At 43.8% G+C, this 21,347-nt stretch overlaps 1 protein-coding gene across 13 annotated transcripts in view; it reads left to right on the top strand.

Moving 5' to 3' along the window:
* The window catches only part of LOC110486761 (kinesin-like protein KIF1A), a 165,513-nt gene that overhangs the window by 133,780 nt on the left and 10,386 nt on the right, over positions 1–21,347 (top strand). For 9 of the 13 annotated variants that reach the window (XM_036983731.1, XM_036983833.1, XM_036983574.1 and 6 more), the window contains 10 exons: positions 2,602–2,628; positions 13,029–13,143; positions 14,160–14,293; positions 14,428–14,489; positions 14,731–14,876; positions 16,435–16,620; positions 16,833–16,904; positions 17,069–17,193; positions 18,555–18,713; positions 20,341–20,533. In XM_036983731.1, the coding sequence (XP_036839626.1) occupies positions 2,602–2,628; positions 13,029–13,143; positions 14,160–14,293; positions 14,428–14,489; positions 14,731–14,876; positions 16,435–16,620; positions 16,833–16,904; positions 17,069–17,193; positions 18,555–18,713; positions 20,341–20,533 (1,219 nt within the window). The remainder of the gene's footprint in view (positions 1–2,601; positions 2,629–13,028; positions 13,144–14,159; positions 14,294–14,427; positions 14,490–14,730; positions 14,877–16,434; positions 16,621–16,832; positions 16,905–17,068; positions 17,194–18,554; positions 18,714–20,340; positions 20,534–21,347) is intronic. The other 4 variants (XM_036983799.1, XM_036983690.1, XM_036983653.1 and 1 more) reach the window with 1 other exon arrangement.

Here is a 21,347-nt window from a genome sequence, read left to right as displayed (position 1 = left end):
TCCCAGAAGACTGGAGGCTGTTATAGCAGCAATGTTCCAACATCTAGTGGAAAGCCTTCCCAGAAGAGTGGAGGCTGTTATAGCAGCAATGTTCCAACATCTAGTGGAAAGCCTTCCCAGAAGACTGGAGGCCTGTTATAGCAGCAATGTTCCAACATCTAGTGGAAAGCCTTCCCAGAAGACTGGAGGCCTGTTATAGCAGCACAACGGGCTACCAACTCCAATGGAATGAGATGTTCGATGAGCAGCTGTACACATACTTTTGGCCATGTAGTGTAAATTCTATTCAATATATAAGTTATATAGAGCATTCCAGCTGTTATTTTGTTGGAATTAATAACCTTGTTTTGAACTGTTTCATACTATACAGTTCATTTACAGTTCTGAAAATGTTAGATTTGCATCGTAACCAAGGAAACACAATACCACTCTGTTTCATTATCATTGTGTTTCTCCTGCCATTTTTTGAATTTACAGTCCTTGGCGGGAATTCAAAAAAATGAAATATCACGATCACTATGGAAACGCTAGCATGCGTTAATCTTCTGGAGTACTGTGCTCTGGAGACACATTCTCTCATCTAAAGCCAGCCACACCATCCTTGTCCCCCCCCCCCCCCCCCCCCCCCCCCCCCCCCCCACACCCTTCTCCCCCGTCCCCCACAAACACCTCACAGACACAGAGCAAACTCCACAGACATTATAATGAATAGAACGGGCTTCGTGAACCTCTAAACTCTGCCAATTTGACTGGTAAACTCACGGGTGAAACTCGCAATGGCCTCCAGTCGTACACAGTATGTGTGCCATATCGTTGACTTGAATGGTCGACGGGCCGTTCTATCCATTCTATTTCTACGTCAGCCTCCCCCAGAGGATCCACTCTACCACAACACGCTCTTTAAAACTGTGCCAAAGGAGTGTTCGGTCGGCTCCTGTCCTTTTCACAGGTGACCGGACACCGTTCCCAATGCTGAATATATCGCTCGTAAGACACGGTGGAGCTGTCGGACACTGCACACAGGCTTTATCAACCCCCCCCCCCCACTCCAACCCCTCCTCCTCTCCCGCTCTTCTTCCACTGAAGCAGCTGATGCTTGGTAAAAAAAATAAAAATAAACATGTGGTTCTACCTGTCTAGAAGCAGGAGGTCACATGATCAGTGGGGAGAAAGACGACACGACGAGACTTACCCGTCCTTCTGCACAGGTGGCACGAAACAAAACATTTCTAGTACAAAATTGATCATATTGATTTGTGATCCATCCTTTCGATCAAATACTTGACGCGGATCCTTCAGATGAGTAGGCCTGTAAACTGGCTTGATTAACAACCTCGTCCTGTTATATTGAAGGTTATTTATGTCACCACTATGTCACCACTACGCTCCCCTTATTGCTAGCGTGTCTGCTGCTGGGTTCTGTATGTCCATCTGTCATCCCAGCTGACCACTCACCTCTCACCCTGGTCACTGCTACTCACCTCTCACCCTGGTCACTGCTACTCACCTCTCACCCCGGTCACTGCTACTCACCTCTCACCCCGGTCACTGCGTACTCACCTCTCACCCTGGTCACTGCTACTCACCTCTCACCCCGGTCACTGCTACTCACCTCTCACCCCGGTCACTGCTACTCACCTCTCACCCCGGTCACTGCTACTCACCTCTCACCCTGGTCACTGCTACTCACCTCTCACCTCATTATTAAACTAATTGTCCCCATCCTCACATAGATCTATAAGACCCTACGGAGTATAGCTTGTACCAGCAGCTGTAAAACGTTGATGGATAATGTTGATCCTCATGGGACACACCCTCCTGCCATTTCAAGACCACATATCCACCGTGCACTGGACTGATGTCCTATGCTCACTCACTTAGCATATCTACACACCATAACTACACCCCCTAACTCACTTAGCATATCTACACCCCATAACTCACTTAGCATATCTACACACCTTATCTACACACCAGCACTACACACCATAACTACACACCATAACTACACACCATAACTACACAACATGACTACAAACCAGCACTACACACCAGCACTACACACCAGCACTACACACCATAACTACACACCATAACTACACACCATAACTCACTAACTACACACCATAACTACACACCATAACTACACACCATAACTACACACCATAACTCACTAACTACACACCATAACTACACCCCGTAACTACACACCATAACTACACACCATAACTCACTAACTACACACCATAACTACACCCCGTAACTACACACCATAACTCACTTAGCACAGCCCTGCATTTTCCTGTACTACCAACAGTAGGGGCTTGTTAGTGTATAACTTCCGAAGTTATCAAGTTATGTCGATGTTTTTCTTATGATTATGTACTGGTATTGTGACCTCTCTTATGGTTTAACCACACTGCTTTGCTGGTCTCCTTTCCCTTAACCCAAAAACCATTCCTCAGACATAGCCCTTGCTGCCATCATACAGGAACAAACAGATTTGCTGTGAGGTCATCAGTAAGGGACAACATGCTGCTGCTGACGTGTCTCTCCCTCCAGTCCACTCCACTAACACAATGTTGTATTGTGTTTTTGCAGACAGTTTCTTGATTCGGACATGCCTAGGTATATGATTTATATCAAATCCCTCTCCTCCCATTCTACTATTCAGTAAAAAACTATTTACTATTAGATAACACATCTCCTTGTCGTGTTCCTGTAAAATCTATTTTAATCTCTTCACTCTCACTTAATTTTAAACTCTAGTCATCCATCCATCATTCAGTTCCCATTGTTTTCCTCTGTGGGTTTTCTCTCTTTCTCTCTCTCTGTCTCTCTGTATCTCTCTCTCTCTCTCTCTGTCTCTCTCTCTCTCTCTCTCTGTCTCTCTCTCTCTCTCCTCCCCTGTTTTGTTTTTCTCTCTTTGTTGTTTCCTACTCTCCCTCTTTAGGAGATTTGAGGGACTGTGCTGCACCCCCCCCCCCCCCCCCACCCTCCTCCTCCTCCTGGATTGTGTGTTTGTTGCTGAGCTGTTGTGGGTCTGAGGGCATTGTGTTGTTGTGGGTCCGAGGGCATTGTATCACGTCAGATGGCGTCACTCGTCCGTCAACCGATCTGTCTTGTAGGACGTGGAAATCATTTAATTTTTTTTTTTACAAATCTATATTTTGCACATCCAGCTAATACTAGTTCCTAATTCTGAAAATCACTCCACTCTCAGTAACTATGACACACTAGCTACTACGGTAAACCATGCTTGATCGGCTGATCAAACTTGCTCCAGCTAGCAGCCTTAGTGCAATAGCCATTACGGTTATTAGTTTGACATCTTTTGTTGTTGAAGTTGTACAGGACTGTTCTCCGAAAAAAAAATCAGCACGTATCTGATTGACAGCTGGCGCTGTGTCTCGCTACGTTGTAACATTTGGCCAGCTTGGCTGTAGAACTCGGCGGAACACTGATACGTTGTAACATTTGGCCAAGGTGGCGACGTCACAGAGAGCAGCTTGGCTGTAGAACTCGGCGGAACACTGATACGTTGTAACATTTGGCCAAGGTGGCGACGTCACAGAGAGCAGCTTGGCTGTAGAACTCGGCGGTACACTGATACGTTGTAACATTTGGCCAAGGTGGCGACGTCACAGAGAGCAGCTTGGCTGTAGAACTCGGCGGAACACTGATACGTTGTAACATTTGGCCAAGGTGGCGACGTCACAGAGAGCAGCTTGGCTGTAGAACTTGGCGGAACACTGATACGTTGTAACATTTGGCCAGCTTGGCTGTAGAACTCGGCGGAACACTGATCACGGCCGGAAAAATAAATATCACGAAAACTAATCTGTGTGTTTAGCTAGAACTTCACTACACTACAGCTAGAGGGAAGAGTCAGCGTTGACCAACGATGTCCATCATTTCATTCGGATTGGTTCAGCTAGCAAGCAGACACATTTTGAATGTCATAAATACTGATTCTACTACCACAAGACATTGTTGCTAGATGTAGAATTAGGTAGGGAAGATTTGCTCATAAAAAAAAATAAAAAAAATAAGTCAATATTAGCTACAGGTTTATAGTTTTGGTAAGATTACCTCTGACTCTTTTGAGGATGATATTAGAATGTTATGACAGAATATTGTAGCCAGACTTGTTTTGAGTTATTCCCATGATTGTTTGCGAGTTAACAGACGGATCAGTGCAGACGGCTGTCGCTCTATCTGACGTGAAACAATGGGGTCTGAGGCTGAAGTTAGAGCTGAAGGCTAGGGCCCAGACCCCTGGCTTAGACTGCTGGGTCTGGGGGCTGGGGATGGCTTGGACTGCTTGATCTGGGGCTGGCTGGGACTGCTGGGTCTGGGGGCTGGGGATGGCTTGGACTGCTGGGTCTGGGGCTGGCTGGGACTGCTGGTTCTGGGGCTGGCTGGGACTGCTGGTTCTGGGGCTGGCTGGGACTGCTGGTTCTGGGGCTGGCTGGGACTGCTGGTTCTGGGGCTGGCTGGGACTGCTGGTTCTGGAGCTGTCTGGGACTGCTGGTTCTGGGGCTGGCTGAGACTGCTGGTTCTGGGGCTGGCTGGGACTGCTGGTTCTGGGGCTGGCTGGGACTGCTGGGTCTGGGGCTGGCTGGGACTGCTGGGTCTGGGGCTCTCTGGGACTGCTGGGTCTGGGGCTGGCTGGGACTGCTGGTTCTGGGGTTGCGGATGAAAGCTGATGGTGTACGGAGGCTGCAATGCATGGCTTGCTTTGCTTTCTACAGTATGTACTGAACTTGGCTGGCTGTGTCTGAACTTGGCTGGCTGTGGGGCCATAATTTTCAGCTTCTGTCTCATCTTTGGCCTGTGCTTTTGCACAGGAACATTTACAAAACAAGCTACAAGCCAGAATGTAGACATTCGAGGGTCATTCACGTGTCACCTACAGTCCATACTTTAACTGTTATTATTGACACTGTTACCTTACGCCTGGATGAACTATTAACCTGAACCAGCAGATTATTCTGGAAGGTTACAAATAAGACCTTTTTGATGAGGTGAAACTAGCCTGAATTGTGCCCATGCACCATTTCCTCACCTGTCGCAAACCTCTGCAACGGCCACTAGGGGGCAGTAATGATCCTGATTTTCATTTTGTGTGTCCTGCTTAAAGGGTTATAGCATTGATAAAAATATATATTTTCAAAAATAAACATGGAAACATTGTAAGGAGGTCCGAAATAATTTTAAGCTTTTGTATAAAGTTATGTCATCGATATCTTCCAAAAAAACACACCCAAGGCTTTAGAAATAGACATCAATAAGCTGATAGCATCTTACTAATGAAATACATTTTTTGTTTTTGATATTTCACTACTGTCTGTGTTACGCTGGAGAACCATGCTGTAAGAAAGTAATCCCAGAATACAATCTATTCGTTTCCATGAAAACAGCACAGAGTGTAGCCTCCCCCAGGAGCCGAATATAGCTAGCTACCCCAGGACTGTAACACGGTGTCCCTCCTCCCATCACATCTCAACAACAACTTTAAAACCACATCCTTCCAAGACAACACAAACAGATCTGGGACCAGGCTATGTCCCTCCTCCCATCATCACATCCCAGGGAACTGAGAGTATCTTCCTCCACCTTATCTCAAATGGCACCCTATTCCCTATATAGTGCACTACTTTAGACCAGAGCCCTATGGAACCTTATTCCCTATATAGTGCACTACTTTTAGACCAGAGCCCTATGCAACCCTATTCCCTATATAGTGCACTACTTTTAGACCAGAGCCCTATGGAACCCTATTCCCTATATAGTGCACTACTTTTAGACCAGAGCCCTATGGAACCCTATTCCCTATATAGTGCACTACTTTAGACCAGAGCCCTATTCCCTATATAGTGCACTACTTTAGACCAGAGCCCTATTCCCTATATAGTGCACTACATTTGACCAGAGTCCTATTCCCTATATAGTGCACTACATTTGACCAGAGCCCTATGGGTAGTGCCCTAAAAAGGAAATAGGGTACAATTTGAGATGCAGACCATGAGTCCCATCAGATCCCAGCGACGGGAAGGAGCTCTCTGGGCAGCAAGGGAAACTGTGTTCCAGTAGGGATTACTCAGTATTACTGAAGACTTTTGACGTTCATACGGAACCTCGTTTACAGTATCCTGGCTGGCAGGCTAAGTCAGTGGTTGTTTCAGACACTTAAGATTCAACTGTAATCCTGTAACCATTACATCAGCAGTAGCTCTTTCCCCTAACTCAATCACTGGGAGGGTGTCCCAAATGGAACTTGCTGTGTGTGTGTGTGTGTGTGTGTGTGTGTGTGTGTGTGTGTGTGTGTGTGTGTGTGTGTGTGTGTGCGTTTGTGTGTTTGTGTGTGTGTGTGTGTGTGTGTGCGTGAGCAGCGAGGTCAGTAGTTAGAAGTTGAAAGGATGTAAGGAGAATGCCCAATGGTGATCCCAGTGGGCCATAGCTCCTCTAGGTCCATAGACACAACTCCACTACAGCAGCTATTCAAATACAATCTAATGTTATTTGTCACATGCTTCATAAACAACAGGTGTAGACCTAACAGTAAAATGCTTCCCACGATATAACAGCTGTTCAGTACCTCTCCGTTCCTCTCTCCTCTGACAGACACACCACTAGATTTCCCACCAGGTCGTCAAAAGCCAACGGACGGCTCTCAACGTCTGAATCTTGTGATTTTTGCCTCTTTTTAATGGCCTATCGAAACATTAGTTTCCTCTTACATTTCTCAGCTTGGATGAGCGTTTTCAGATTTAAGGTCGTGCTTGGTGGCGGGCCAGGAACATAACTAGTTATAACTGGTTTCAATGTGTGATCATTTGCTGACGGGAAGACCTCATGTATCAATGTATTGACTAAATAAGGAGAGGGGTTGGAGGAGAAGTAGAGGGAGGAGAAGGAGAGGAGGTGAAGGAGAGGTGGGTGGGGGAGAGAGGGAGAAGGAGAGGAGGTGAAGGAGAGCGGGGAGGAGGTGGAGGAGAAGGAGAGGAGGTAGAGGAGAAGGAGAGGAGGTGGAAGAGAAGGAGAGGAGGTGGAGGAGAAGCGGAGGAGGAAGAGGAGAAGGGGAGGAGGTAGAGGAGGAAGGAGAAGGAGAGGAGGTAAAGGAGAGGAGGTAGAGAAGAAGGGGAGGAGGTAGAGGAGAAGGGGAGGAGGTAGAGGAGAAGGAGAGTAGGTAGAGGAGGAAGGAGAAGGAGAGGAGGTAAAGGAGAGGAGGTAGAGAAGAAGGGGAGGAGGTAGAGGAGAAGGGGAGGAGGTAGAGGAGAAGGAGAAGGAGAGGAGGTAGAGGAGAAGGAGAGGAGGTAGAGGAGAAGGAGAGGAGTTAGAGGAGAAGGAGAGTGGAAGATGGTTCTGTTTCATCTGAAGCCATGTGAAGTGACCTCCTCACCGGAGGATGAGAACTGGGAGATGTTTCATCCCCTACAGTGGAGATGGATGAGAACTGGGAGATGTTTCATCCCCTACATTGGGAATAGATGAGAACTGGGAGATGTTTCATCCCCTACAGTGGGGATAGATGATAACTGGGAGATGTTCCATCCCCTACAGTGGGAATAGATGAGAACTGGGAGATGTTCCATCCCCTACAGTGGGGATAGATGAGAACTGGGGATATAGGGTTGGTTGGTTGTTTAGCAACAAAACCGAAGCGTACTCAACTATAGGTCAAAACAGATGGGATTGGCCTTAGATGGTTAACAACATGTAAACTATATTTAATCTATAATGTTTATTGAAAACATAAATACATTTGCACAATGAGCACTTGTTGTCTCTCAAATACATTATTACAGTTGTTGGTTAGCTAGCAATTTTTTTTGCCATGTTATCACTGACGTGAAATCCGTCAAAGCACCTCAATTCAAGACATGGTATCAAGAACAAGATGAAACTAGCTAAAACAAGAAAGTTATGATTCAACGACATGCCAGTTCTTGTCATTGTTGCTAGATGTCTGGCCATCCAGAATCAGGGCAGTTTCTTGTCATTGTTGCAAGCTGTCTGGCCATTCAGAATCAGGGCAGATTCTTGTCATTGTTGCTAGCTATCAGGGCAGTTTCTTGTCATTGTTGCTAGCTGTCTGGCCATCCAGAATCAGGTCAGTTTCTTGTCATTGTTGCTAGCTATCAGGGCAGTTTCTTGTCATTGTTGCTGTCTGGGCAGTTTCTTGTCATTGTTGCTAGCTATCAGGGCAGATTCTTGTCATTGTTGCTAGCTGTCTGGGCAGTTTCTTGTCATTGTTGCTAGCTATCAGGGCAGTTTCTTGTCATTGTTGCTAGCTATCAGGGCAGTTTCTTGTCATTGTTGCTAGCTATCAGGGCAGATTCTTGTCATTGTTGCTAGCTATCAGGGCAGTTTCTTGTCATTGTTGCTAGCTATCAGGGCAGTTTCTTGTCATTGTTGCTAGCTATCAGGGCAGATTCTTGTCATTGTTGCTAGCTATCAGGGCAGTTTCTTGTCATTGTTGCTAGCTATCAGGGCAGTTTCTTGTCATTGTTGCTAGCTGTCTGGCCATCCAGAATCAGGTCAGTTTATTGTCATTGATGCTAGCTATCTGGCCATCCAGAATCAGGTCAGTTTCTTGTCATTGTTGCTAGCTGTCTGGCCATCAAGAATCAGGTCAGTTTCTTGTCATTGTTGCTAGCTATCTGGCAATTCAGAATCAGGAAAGTTTATTGTCATTATTGCTAGCTGTCTGGCCATTCAGAATCAGGACAGTTTATTGTCATTGTTGCTAGCTATCAGGGCAGTTTCTTGTCATTGTTGCTAGCTATCAGGGCAGATTCTTGTCATTGTTGCTAGCTATCAGGGCAGTTTCTTGTCATTGTTGCTAGCTATCAGGGCAGTTTCTTGTCATTGTTGCTAGCTGTCTGGCCATCCAGAATCAGGTCAGTTTCTTGTCATTGATGCTAGCTATCTGGCCATCCAGAATCAGGTCAGTTTCTTGTCATTGTTGCTAGCTGTCTGGCCATCAAGAATCAGGTCAGTTTCTTGTCATTGTTGCTATCTATCTGGCCATCCAGAATCAGGTCAGTTTCATGTCATTGTTGCTAGCTATCAGGGTAGTTTATTGTCATTGTGCTAGCTGTCTGGCCATCCAGAATCAGGTCAGTTTCTTGTCATTGTTGCTAGCTGTCTGGCCATCCAGAATCAGGACAGCTTCTTGTCATTGTTGCTAGCTATCTGGCAATTCAGAATCAGGAAAGTTTATTGTCATTATTGCTAGCTGTCTGGCCATTCAGAATCAGGACAGTTTATTGTCATTGTTGCTAGCTATCAGGACAGCTTCTTGTCATTGTTGCTAGCTATCTGGCAATTCAGAATCAGGAAAGTTTATTGTCATTATTGCTAGCTGTCTGGCCATTCAGAATCAGGACAGTTTCTTGTCATTGTTGCTAGCTATCAGGGCAGTTTCTTGTCATTGTTGCAAGCTGTCTGGCCATTCAGAATCAGGGCAGATTCTTGTCATTGTTGCTAGCTATCAGGGCAGTTTCTTGTCATTGTTGCTAGCTGTCTGGCCATCCAGAATCAGGGCAGTTTATTGTCATTGTTGCTAGCTGTCTGGCCATCCAGAATCAGGGCAGTTTATTGTCATTGTTGCTAGCTATCAGGGCAGTTTCTTGTCATTGTTGCTAGCTGTCTGGCCATCCAGAATCAGGGCAGTTTATTGTCATTGTTGCTAGCTGTCTGGCCATTCAGAATCAGGGCAGTTTCTTGTCATTGTTGCTAGCTATCTGGCCATCCAGAATCAGGACAGTAGCTTTTATTTATTTAGTTAATCCATATTGAATTTAGGCTGTAACACAAAATAATGGGTAAATAAGCAAGTTTGCGCTGTTCAGTTTTCAGAATTAATTTCAGAAATAATTGCAAAAGGATTTTCTAATGATCAATTAGCCTTTTAAAATGATAGACTTGGATTAGATAACACAACGTGCCATTGGAACACAGGAGTGATGGTTGCTGATAATGGGCCTCTGTACTCCTACGTAGATATTCCATAATAAAATCAGCCGTTTTCAAAAATAAGGACAAGGACAAGGTCATTTTTAAGTGACCCAAAAACTTTTGAACGGTAGTAAGTATCTCATGCGGATGCGGGATCTGTGCTTGCTGACTCTACTAATAGCGTCACCGTTCAATGAGAACTAGAAGATACTTCCAACAGATGAAAACTAGAGGGGTAGATCACAGAATTCAATAGAACACTATCTGTGTATATCTCGTCCCGTGTTTTATGATTCAGTATGTGTCTCTACGGGGTAAATAGCATGAGGACATGGATCTGCATATTATCTACGAAATGAAATACAACATAGGAGTATGTTATATTGAACCTCTCACCATTGGATGAGAACTGGGAGATGTAATTTACCACCCCTTACAGATTTACAACTGGAGGTCTAGATCACATAATTAGATAGAGCACTGTAATGTTTATGTTTCTCTATGGGGTTGAGATGAGGTGGATGACAACTAAACTGAGTGATCCTGTGGGTTCTTTCCACAGAATTCCATAGAACACATCCACAGAATTTCATAGAACACGTTCACTGAATTCCAAAGAACACATCCACAGAATTCCATAGAACAAGTTCACAGAATTCCAAAGAACACATCCACACAATCCCATAAAACACATCCACAGAATTTCATAGAACAAGTTCACAGAATTCCAAAGAACACATCCACAGAATTCCATAGAACACGTTCACTGAATTCCAAAGAACACATCCACAGAATTCCATAGAACAAGTTCACAGAATTCCAAAGAACACATCCACACAATCCCATAAAACACATCCACAGAATTTCATAGAACAAGTTCACAGAATTCCAAAGAACACATCCACAGAATTCCATAGAAAACATTCACGGAATTCCATTGAATTCTATAGAACACAGAAGTAATATTGCATTCCCTGTGGGAATATCGGTCCATTGTTATTAAGTTGTTCTAGAACAGACACGATGTAAAGTGTTCTGGTGTTGAAATCAGATGTGTTCACTGATTGAGTTCACACACTGATCATGATTGTGGTCAAGAGAGCAACATATTGTAAGTAATGGAAGGGAAATATAGTCTGGTCCCAGTTGACAAGACGGCACAAACAGCTCTGGTTCCAGGCTAGGGGGAAAAACACCTTTCCTGTAACTCTCGATCAAAACAATGCTCACAACCACACCAGACTCCCTTCCTGACTCTCACCTTTCATTGTTTTCCCGGTTCTCTTTCCTCCCTTCTCAAAGCATCTCCTTGGGAATAGACCATAGGTATTTCTCCTCATCCCTGTCCTGTTTTGTCCTCCTATCATTTCCTCCTCTCCTCTCCTCCCCTCCTCTCATCTGTTGGTCTCTCATCACCCTTTCTTTATTTTGTTCTGTGCTGAGCAAGTCATCGTTCCTCATGGTATTGTGAGATGACCCACGTCTGAAGGGTTCTGTTGCATGCTATTTACTGTCTTTATCCCCAACTGTCTTTATTGGATGTGTGTTTAAAAAATAACTAAACTATGTTGTTATTTTAATCTTGCAATCAAACAATACCTTCTCTCAGTAGCATTTAGACACACATGTACTGTAGGTTTACATATTCCTGACAGAGAAAATGTCTAGGAGGATCAGGGTTTGGTTTTTCTTCGCTAAGCTAATGCTATCTAACACAATGTTATTATCACTAATGTTAACTAACACAATGCTATTAACACTAATGTTAACTAACACAATTACCACTAATGCTAACTAACATGATGCTATTACCATAATGCTAACTAACACAATGCTATCACCACCAATGCTAACCAACACAATGCTATTACCACTAATGCTAACTAACACGATGCTATTACCACTAATGTTAACTAACACGATGCTATTAACACTAATGCTAATTAACACAATGTTATTACCACTAATTGTAACTAACACGATGCTATTACCACTAATGCTAACTAACATGATGCTATTACCACTAATGCTAATTAACACAATGCTATTACCACTAATGCTAATTAACACAATGCTATTACCACTAATTCTAACTAACACAATGCTATTACCACTAATGCTAACTAACACAATGCTATTACCGCTAATGTTAACTAAAACGATGCCATTACCACTAATGCTAACTAACATGATGCTATTAACACTAATGCTAACAAACACAATTACCACTAATGCTAACTAACACAATGCTATTACCGCTAATGCTAACTAACACGATGCTATTACCACTAATGTTAACTGACACGATGCTATTACCACTAATGTTAACTAACACAATGCTATTACCACTAATGCTAACAAACACAATGCTATTACCACTAATGTTAACTAACACGATGCTATTACCGCTAATGCTAACAAACACAATGCTATTACCACTAATGTTAACTAACACGATGCTATTACCACTAATGCTAACTAACACAATGCTATTACCACTAATTCTAACTAAGACGATGCTATTATCACTAATGTTAACTAAGACGATGCTATTACCACTAATGTTAACTAACACAATGCTAGTACCACTAATGCTAACTAGCATGCTACGTAGCACAATGCTAGTACCACTAATGCTAACTAACACGATGCTATTACCACTAATGTTAACTAACACAATGCTAGTACCACTAATGCTAACTAGCATGCTACCACTAATGCTAACTAACACGATGCTATTACCACTAATGCTAACTAATGCTAATTAGTTACTAATGCTAATGCTAAATGCTATTACATCAGACATACAGTAGCAATAACTTGTAGCTGTTCCTAAGAAAACCTCTAAATTGTTACAATATATCCTCTATTAGCTCAATAAAGTAAACCCTTTTCAGATATTTGTAACATGTACCAACACGACCTTTCAGAAAAACAATAGAGTACGGTTTTCTGTTTGGAAGTAGTGTTTATCAGAGACAGACAGACCAGAGAGCACTAAGTGTCAGCGTTCAGACAAGGATCTCTCTCTTCGTGGTTAACTCGTCTCCTCCCTCCATCAGGACGTTCTATCGCTTCGAGGCTGCCTGGGACAGCGCCATGCATAACTCCCTCCTCCTGAACCGGGTCACTCCTTACGGGGAGAAGATCTACATGACCTTGTCGGCCTACCTCGAGGTAAAACGTTAATATACAGTTAATAATACAATGTATTCCATTTATCAGGCGCTTTTAATCCAAATTGGATTTCATATGGGTTGCACAAGTGGGAATCGAAGCCATGACGTTGCAAGTACCACCCTCTACCAACTGAGCCACAGAGGCACAAACACATGTAGTTCTACAGTTATACTGTACCTCTACGTGATCCTATCTTTAGGTAACACTGAATCCACAAAGACCTGCTGAGAAAATCTTCTCATATTGATTGATTTTGTCAGTTGCATTTCAGATTTTAGAACAATGGAACCACAACAGTTTTTTTTCTCCACACGATCAAACTGTCAGACTGTTTAAACTGTACATGACCCTGTTGGTTTATCTGAATCTGGAGATACTGTATAACTGCATTAGCAGGACTTAAGGCTCAACACTGTCAGACTGCTGACCTCTCAGGAAGACTACAATAACTGAACTGTAACCAGAAATTCATTTAACTTACAGTACTATCCAAAATGATCCATTCTGTATCTGGACTTAACTGACTGTATCTGGACTTAACTGACTGTATCTGGACTTACTGGCTATATCTGGACTTAATGGCTGTATCTGGACTTACTGGCTGTATCTGGACTTACTGGCTGTATCTGGACTTACTGGCTGTATCTGGACTTAATGGCTGTATCTGGACTTACTGGCAGTATCTGGACTTACTGGCAGTATCTGGACTTACTGGCTGTATCTGGACTTCACTGACTGTATCTGGACTTCACTGACTGTATCTGGACTTACTGACTGTATCTGGACTTACTGACTGTATCTGGACTTAACTGACTGTATCTGGACTTAACTGACTGTATCTGGACTTAACTGACTGTATCTGGACTTACTGACTGTATCTGGACTTAACTGACTGTATCTGGACTTACTGACTGTATCTGGACTTACTGACTGTATCTGGACTTACTGACTGTATCCGATGTTATGATGTAAGAAGCAGAGAGATGAGCTTTAAAAACTTTTCCTTTCTTTAGATGGAGAACTGCACCCAGCCAACAGTCATAACCAAAGATTTCTGCATGGTGTTCTACTCTCGAGACGCTAAACTCCCGGCCTCCCGCTCCATCCGAAACCTGTTTGGCACAGGAAGCCTGAGGGCAGTGGAGGGGTGAGTTGAACATCTCATTATTATTAACAGAAACATTCTTGGCTTCTGTTGCATTCCTGAAAGATGACGGTGAAATCAATGGAAACAACCCCCTTAGCTGTGTCTGTTATCGGTCTTTCCCACTCTCTCTGCAGTAACCGGGTGACAGGTGTGTACGAGGTCAGCCTATGTCACCTGGCCGATCATGGGAGTCCAGGTGAGACACTTTTTCCATTGCCTCCCCTCACTGTCTATGTGTGTATTTGTGTGTATTTGAGATAGACAACATTGCAGTCAGACTGAAAAGAATGACTGATCCACAAATCACCTAGCATCTGGAAAAGCTACTCATTTTGTGATCAAGATGAAAGATTCTGCCTTGCCTTGCTCAAACAGATCCCCTCAATTAAGCTGTATCACTCCTTCCCCCTTCACCCTTGACCTTTCCTGACCCCCAGGTATGCAGAGGAGACGTCGGCGGGTGCTGGACACCTCGGTGGCGTACGTCCGCGGGGAGGAGAACCTGGCTGGGTGGAGGCCTCGCAGTGACAGCCTCATCCTGGACCACCAGTGGGAGCTGGAGAAACTCAGCCTCCTGCAGGAGGTATGTGGTACTACAACCTACACCCCTACACAGAGCCTTCACAGAATGTTCATACTCCTGGGTTTATTCCACATTTTTGTTGTGTTACAGCCTAAATTGAAAATTGATTAAATGAATTGTTTTCTCACCCATCTACACATAATAAACCATAATGACAAAGTGAAAACATGTTTTTAGGATATTTTTGCAAATGTATTGATAATTAAATACAGAAAAATTGTATCAAATGCTATTTGGCACATGCGTGAAATGCTTACTACAAGCCCTTTAACCAACAATGGAGATCAAGAAATAGAGTTAATAAAATATTTACTAAATAAAACAGTAAATAAAAAAAAATCATAAAAAAGTAACACAAGAAAATGACAAGTCTATATACAGGGTATTACGGTACAGAGTCAATGTGGAGGCTATATACAGGGTATTACGGTACAGAGTCAATGTGGAGGCTATATACAGGGTATTACGGTACAGAGTCAATGTGGAGGCTATATACAGGGTATTACGGTACAGAGTCAATGTGGAGGCTATATACAGGGTATTACGGTACAGAGTCAATGTGGAGGCTATATACAGGGTATTACGGTACAGAGTCAATGTGGAGGCTACATACAGGGTATTACGGTACAGAGTCAATGTGGAGGCTATATACAGGGTATTACGGTACAGAGTCAATGTGGAGGCTATATACAGGGTATTACGGTACAGAGTCAATGTGGAGGCTATATACAGGGTATTACGGTACAGAGTCAATGTGGAGACTATATACAGGAGGTACCGGTACAGAGTCAATGTGGAGGCTATATACAGGGTATTACGGTACAGAGTCAATGTGGAGGCTATATACAGGGTATTACGGTACAGAGTTGATGTGGAGGCTATATACAGGGTGTTACGGTACAGAGTCAATGTGGAGGCTATATACAGGGTATTACGGTACAGAGTCAATGTGGAGTCTATATACAGGGTATTACGGTACAGAGTCAATGTGGAGGCGATATACAGGGTATTACGGTACAGAGTCAATGTGGAGGCTATATACAGGGTATTACGGTACAGAGTCAATGTGGAGGCTATATACAGGGTATTACGGTACAGAGTCAATGTGGAGGCTATATACAGGGAGTACTGGTACAGAGTCAATGTGGAGGCTATATACAGGGTATTACGGTACAGAGTCAATGTGGAGGCTATATACAGGGTATTACGGTACAGAGTCAATGTGGAGGATATATACAGGGTATTACGGTACAGAGTCAATGTGAAGGCTATATACAGGGGGCACCGGTACAGAGTCAATGTGGAGACTACATACAGGGGGTACTAGTACAGAGTCCCAGGGCCCTGAGACTAGTGATGATCTTGCGGGGTACTATGTTGTCGAAGCTGTAGTTAATGAACAGCATCCATGTTGCTCTTGTCCAGGTCGAGGAAAGCTGACATCTGTTGTATTTCCCTCTTGGTCTAATGGTCAAGATGTTTCTCCTGTGGGAGACTCAGGGTTCATATCCCCTCAGTTTTATTACTCGTGATGTTTTGTCCGGACGGTTCTCTACAGGTGGAGAAGACGAGACACCGCCTGCTCCTGCGGGAGAAGTTAGAGTCCACCCTGCTGCTGGGTCAGGAGGGGTTGTTGTCCTGTGTAGGTGAGGAGCAGAGTGAGTCCCCTCAACCCTCTGAGGGTCTCGGCCTCAGTCCCACCGTTGATGCCCCCAATGAGAGACAGAGGGAGCTAGCCATTAAGGTCAGTGTCTGTCTTCTTTAAAAACATTTTAAAAACTTGTTAGAAGTTAGTTACTATTGTTACTCGAATATTCCCATTCTTGCTCGTGTGTCCCTTTTTAAAAATGTTGTACGTGTGCCCAGTTATGCCATTCTCTTTTAATAACATCTCTGAGTAAACGTTTTTTTTTGTTGCTCTGAAATGTGAAGCACTCTCTATCTCTCGTCCACCAGTGTCTTCGGCTGCTCTCCCACTCCTTCAACAGAGAGTACAGCCACGTGTGTGTCAGCGCCAGTGAAAGCAAGGTAGACTTCCTTCCTGTGTCACTTTACGATGATGGGTTTCCATCATCTCTATCCTGTTTGAAGTTACTTCCATTTGAGGAAACTATGAGTAGATAAATGACATGTTTTTCATTGTTCTCAGTGAGCTTTTTGTAGACATGCTGTTTTTGTGTGTGTGTTTCCAGCTGTCTGAGATGTCAGTGACTCTGCTGAGGGAGTCGACCTCTGCCACGGCCCTCAACACCCTCACCCCCTCCTCGACATGCCCCTCACTGGTGGAGGGATGCTACCCCAAGTCCGAAGGGCTCAGGTCAGTAGAGAGACACTCTTGACATAACGCGAACAGAATGGTGTTATTAGCCTTGTTTTGTTCATTGTTCTTTACTTATATATACTCTGAATACCAGTGGTGGAGTACCCAAGTACTTGAGTCAAGGTAAAGATGCCTTAATAGAAAGTGACTCAGTTAAAGGTGAGAGTCACCCAGTAAAATACTACTTGAGTAAAAGTATCTAAGTCTAAAAGTATTTGGTTTTAAGTATCAAAAGAAAGTATTAAAAATACATGTAATTGCTGAAATATACTGAAGTATAACAAAATACAAGTATAAATGATTTCAAACAAGACAGCACATTTTTCTTGTTTTTAATGTATTTACTGATAGCCAGGGGCACACTCCAACACTCAAACATAATTTACAAACGAAGCGTGTGTGTTTAGTGAGTCCTCCAGATCAGAGGCAGTAGGGATGATCAGGGATGTTCTCTGTTTAGTGAGTCCTCCAGATCAGAGGCAGTAGGGACGACCAGGGATGTTCTCTGTTTAGTGAGTCCTCCAGATCAGAGGCAGTAGGGATGACCAGGGATGTTCTCTGTTTAGTGAGTCCTCCAGATCAGAGACAGTAGGGATGACCAGGGATGTTCTCTGTTTAGTGAGTCCACCAGATCAGAGACAGTAGGGATGACCAGGGATGTTCTCTGTTGATGTGTACACGAATTAGACAGTTTTTCTGTCCTGATAAGCATCCTGTAATGAGTACTTTTGGGTGTCAGGGAAAATGTATGTTGTAAAAAGTACATACTTTTCTTTAGGAATGTAGTGAAGTGAAAGTTATCAAAAAAATATAAATATTAAAGTAAAATACAGACCCCCCCCCCAAAAAAAAGTACTTAAGAAGCACTTTTTAAAAAAAAAATTATTCAGTGCTTCTACACCTGCATTGCTTTGCTGTTTGGGGGTTTTAGGCTGGGTTTCTGTACAGCACTTTGAGATATCAGCTGATGTACGAAGGGCTATATAAATACATTTGATTTGATTTGAGTACTTTACACCACTGCTAAAAACCCCAATTAATGTTGTTAAGTTAAATACAAGATAAGAATTACTGACACCGTTCAAACCAACCAGGGTTCAGAAATGGAAAGCCAATTATCTTGAGAACCATCTTGTTTGTTGCAGATAGAACCTTTATAGTCCCAAGGTCTGGACATTCAGAAACACTGAACTATGGTCCAAAGACAGACTGAACTGGGGTCTGGGGTAGCTCCCAACCCCAAACCACATGTAACCCCCATGGCGACGGTGGTTTGAGCCCCCATCTTAGCCGTTCTGCATGTGCTCCTTCTTACTCATCTCATCTCCTTTCTCTGTCCCCCCCCCCCCCCCCCCCAGAACACCCACGCCTCGTTCCCGCTGCGCCAGCCCCAACCCTGACTGCTCACAGCGGGACAGAGAGGTCAAGATGTCCCCTGGCCCCAGTGGGGTCGCAGCCCCGGAGGTTAAACCCAGGGAACGCCGCTTCGTACCAGACATCCAGGAGATCCGGGTCAGGTGAGTGGCTCCAAAGATTGATTTTGTGTACCTTTTTTTGCCTTTATTTAACTAGTAAAGTCAGTTAAGAACAAATTCTTATTTTCAATGACGGCCTAGGAACAGTGGGTTAACTGGCCTAGGAACAGTGGGTTAACTGGTCTAGGAACAGTGGGTTAACTGGCCTAGGAACAGTGGGTTAACTGGTCTAGGAACAGTGGGTTAACTGGTCTAGGAGCAGTGGGGTTAACTGGTCTAGGAACAGTGGGTTAACTGGTCTAGGAACAGTGGGTTAACTGGTCTAGGAACAGTGGGTTAACTGGTCTAGGAACAGTGGGTTAACTGGTCTAGGAACAGTGGGTTAACTGGTCTAGGAACAGTGGGTTAACTGGCCTAGGAAGAGTGGGTTAACTGGCCTAGGAAGAGTGGGTTAACTGGCCTAGGAAGAGTGGGTTAACTGACCTAGGAACAGCGGGTTAACTGGTCTAGGAACAGTGGGTTAACTGGTCTAGGAACAGTGGGTTAACTGGTCTAGGAACAGTGGGTTAACTGGCCTAGGAACAGTGGGTTAACTGGCCTAGGAACAGTGGGTTAACTGGTCTAGGAACAGTGGGTTAACTGGTCTAGGAACAGTGGGTTAACTGGTCTAGGAACAGTGGGTTAACTGGTCTAGGAACAGTGGGTTAACTGGTCTAAGAACAGTGGGTTAACTGGTCTAGGAACAGTGGGTTAACTGGTCTAGGAACAGTGGGTTAACTGGCCTAGGAACAGTGGGTTAACTGGTCTAGGAACAGTGGGTTAACTGGTCTAGGAACAGTGGGTTAACTGGTCTAAGAACAGTGGGTTAACTGGCCTAGGAACAGTGGGTTAACTGTTCTAGGAACAGTGGGTTAACTGGCCTAGGAACAGTGGGTTAACTGGTCTAGGAACAGTGGGTTAACTGGTCTAGGAACAGTGGGTTAACTGGCCTAGGAACAGTGGGTTAACTGGTCTAGGAACAGTGGGTTAAATGGCCTAAAAACAGTGGGTTAACTGGCCTAGGAACAGTGGGTTAACTGCCTGTTCAGGGGCAGAACGACAGATTTGTACCATGTCAGCTCTGGGATTCAATCTTGCAACCTTTCGGTTACAAGTCCAACGCTCTAACCACTAGGCTACCTGCCGAGTGATTGATTGATTGACTGAATGAGTCAGTGATTTATGGCTCCAGAGATTGATTGATTGATTGATTGATTGACTGAATGAGTCAGTGGTTTATGGCTCCAGAGGTTTATCATTAAAAGTGGTCGAACTGACCAAATCAAATACATTGACAATCATGTACAGTATCCGGCTGAGTTAACAACGGGTGTTCTCAACTCAGTAGTCCTTAATGAGTACAGCGTTGGAAAGGCATATCAACTAGAAAAAATAAGAACTGCTCACAATGAAAATAATTTTGAGGGAATTTATAATTTCTTCAACACCAGTCTTCGTTAGCATTTGAGTCTTGATCTTGACTCTTCTGGCAGAACAAACAGGGTTTCTGGTCGGCATTAATACTCTAGATTAAGCTTGGCTACTCTTATTTCAACGTGAGTCTTGTGCCTTCTAGATTGGATCTCGTCAAGTGTTGTTACACGTGTAATGTACTTGGTCTTTCCACCAGCCCCATCGTGTCAAAGAAGGGCTACCTGCATTTCCTGGAGCCTCATAGCAACGGCTGGGTGAAGCGCTATGTAGTGGTGAGACGTCCGTACGTCTACATCTACAATACAGAGAGAGACAGCGTTGAGAGAGCCATCCTCAACCTCTCCTCTGCCCATGTCGAGTACAGCGAGGACCAGCAGGCCATGCTTAAGGTACATCACCTTTACACACCTTTACCTGACACCATTACCTGCCAACATACCTTTACACACCTTTAACTGACACCATTACCTGCGACCTTTACCTGCCGACACACCTTTACACACCTTTACCTGACACCATTACCTGCCACCTTTACCTGCCGACACACCTTTACACATCTTTACCTGCCAACATACCTTTAGATAACTTTACCTGACATCTTTACCTGCCAACATACCTTTAGATAACTTTACCTGACAACACACCTTTAGATAACTTTACCTGACGACATACCTTTAGATAACTTTACCTGACGACATACCTTTAGATAACTTTACCTGACATCTTTACCTGCCAACATACCTTTAGATAACTTTACCTGACAACACACCTTTAGATAACTTTACCTGACGACATACCTTTAGATAACTTTACCTGACGACATACCTTTAGATAACTTTACCTGACGACATACCTTTAGATAACTTTACCTGACGACATACCTTTAGATAACTTTACCTGACATCTTTACCTGCCAACACACCTTTAGATAACTTTACCTGACAACACACCTTTAGATAACTTTACCTGACAACACACCTTTAGATAACTTTACCTGACGACATACCTTTAGATAACTTTACCTGACGACATATCTTTAGATAACTTTACCTGACATCTTTACCTGCCAACATACCTTTAGATAACTTTACCTGACAACACACCTTTAGATAACTTTACCTGACGACATACCTTTAGATAACTTTACCTGACGACATACCTTTAGATAACTTTACCTGACGACATACCTTTAGATAACTTTAC

This window comes from Oncorhynchus mykiss, chromosome 1 (assembly GCF_013265735.2).
Source record: "Oncorhynchus mykiss isolate Arlee chromosome 1, USDA_OmykA_1.1, whole genome shotgun sequence".
Taxonomy (NCBI): Eukaryota; Metazoa; Chordata; class Actinopteri; order Salmoniformes; family Salmonidae; genus Oncorhynchus; species Oncorhynchus mykiss.
The sequence above is the reverse complement of the archived record's forward strand: the minus strand, read 5'-3'. Positions and strand labels throughout refer to the sequence as shown.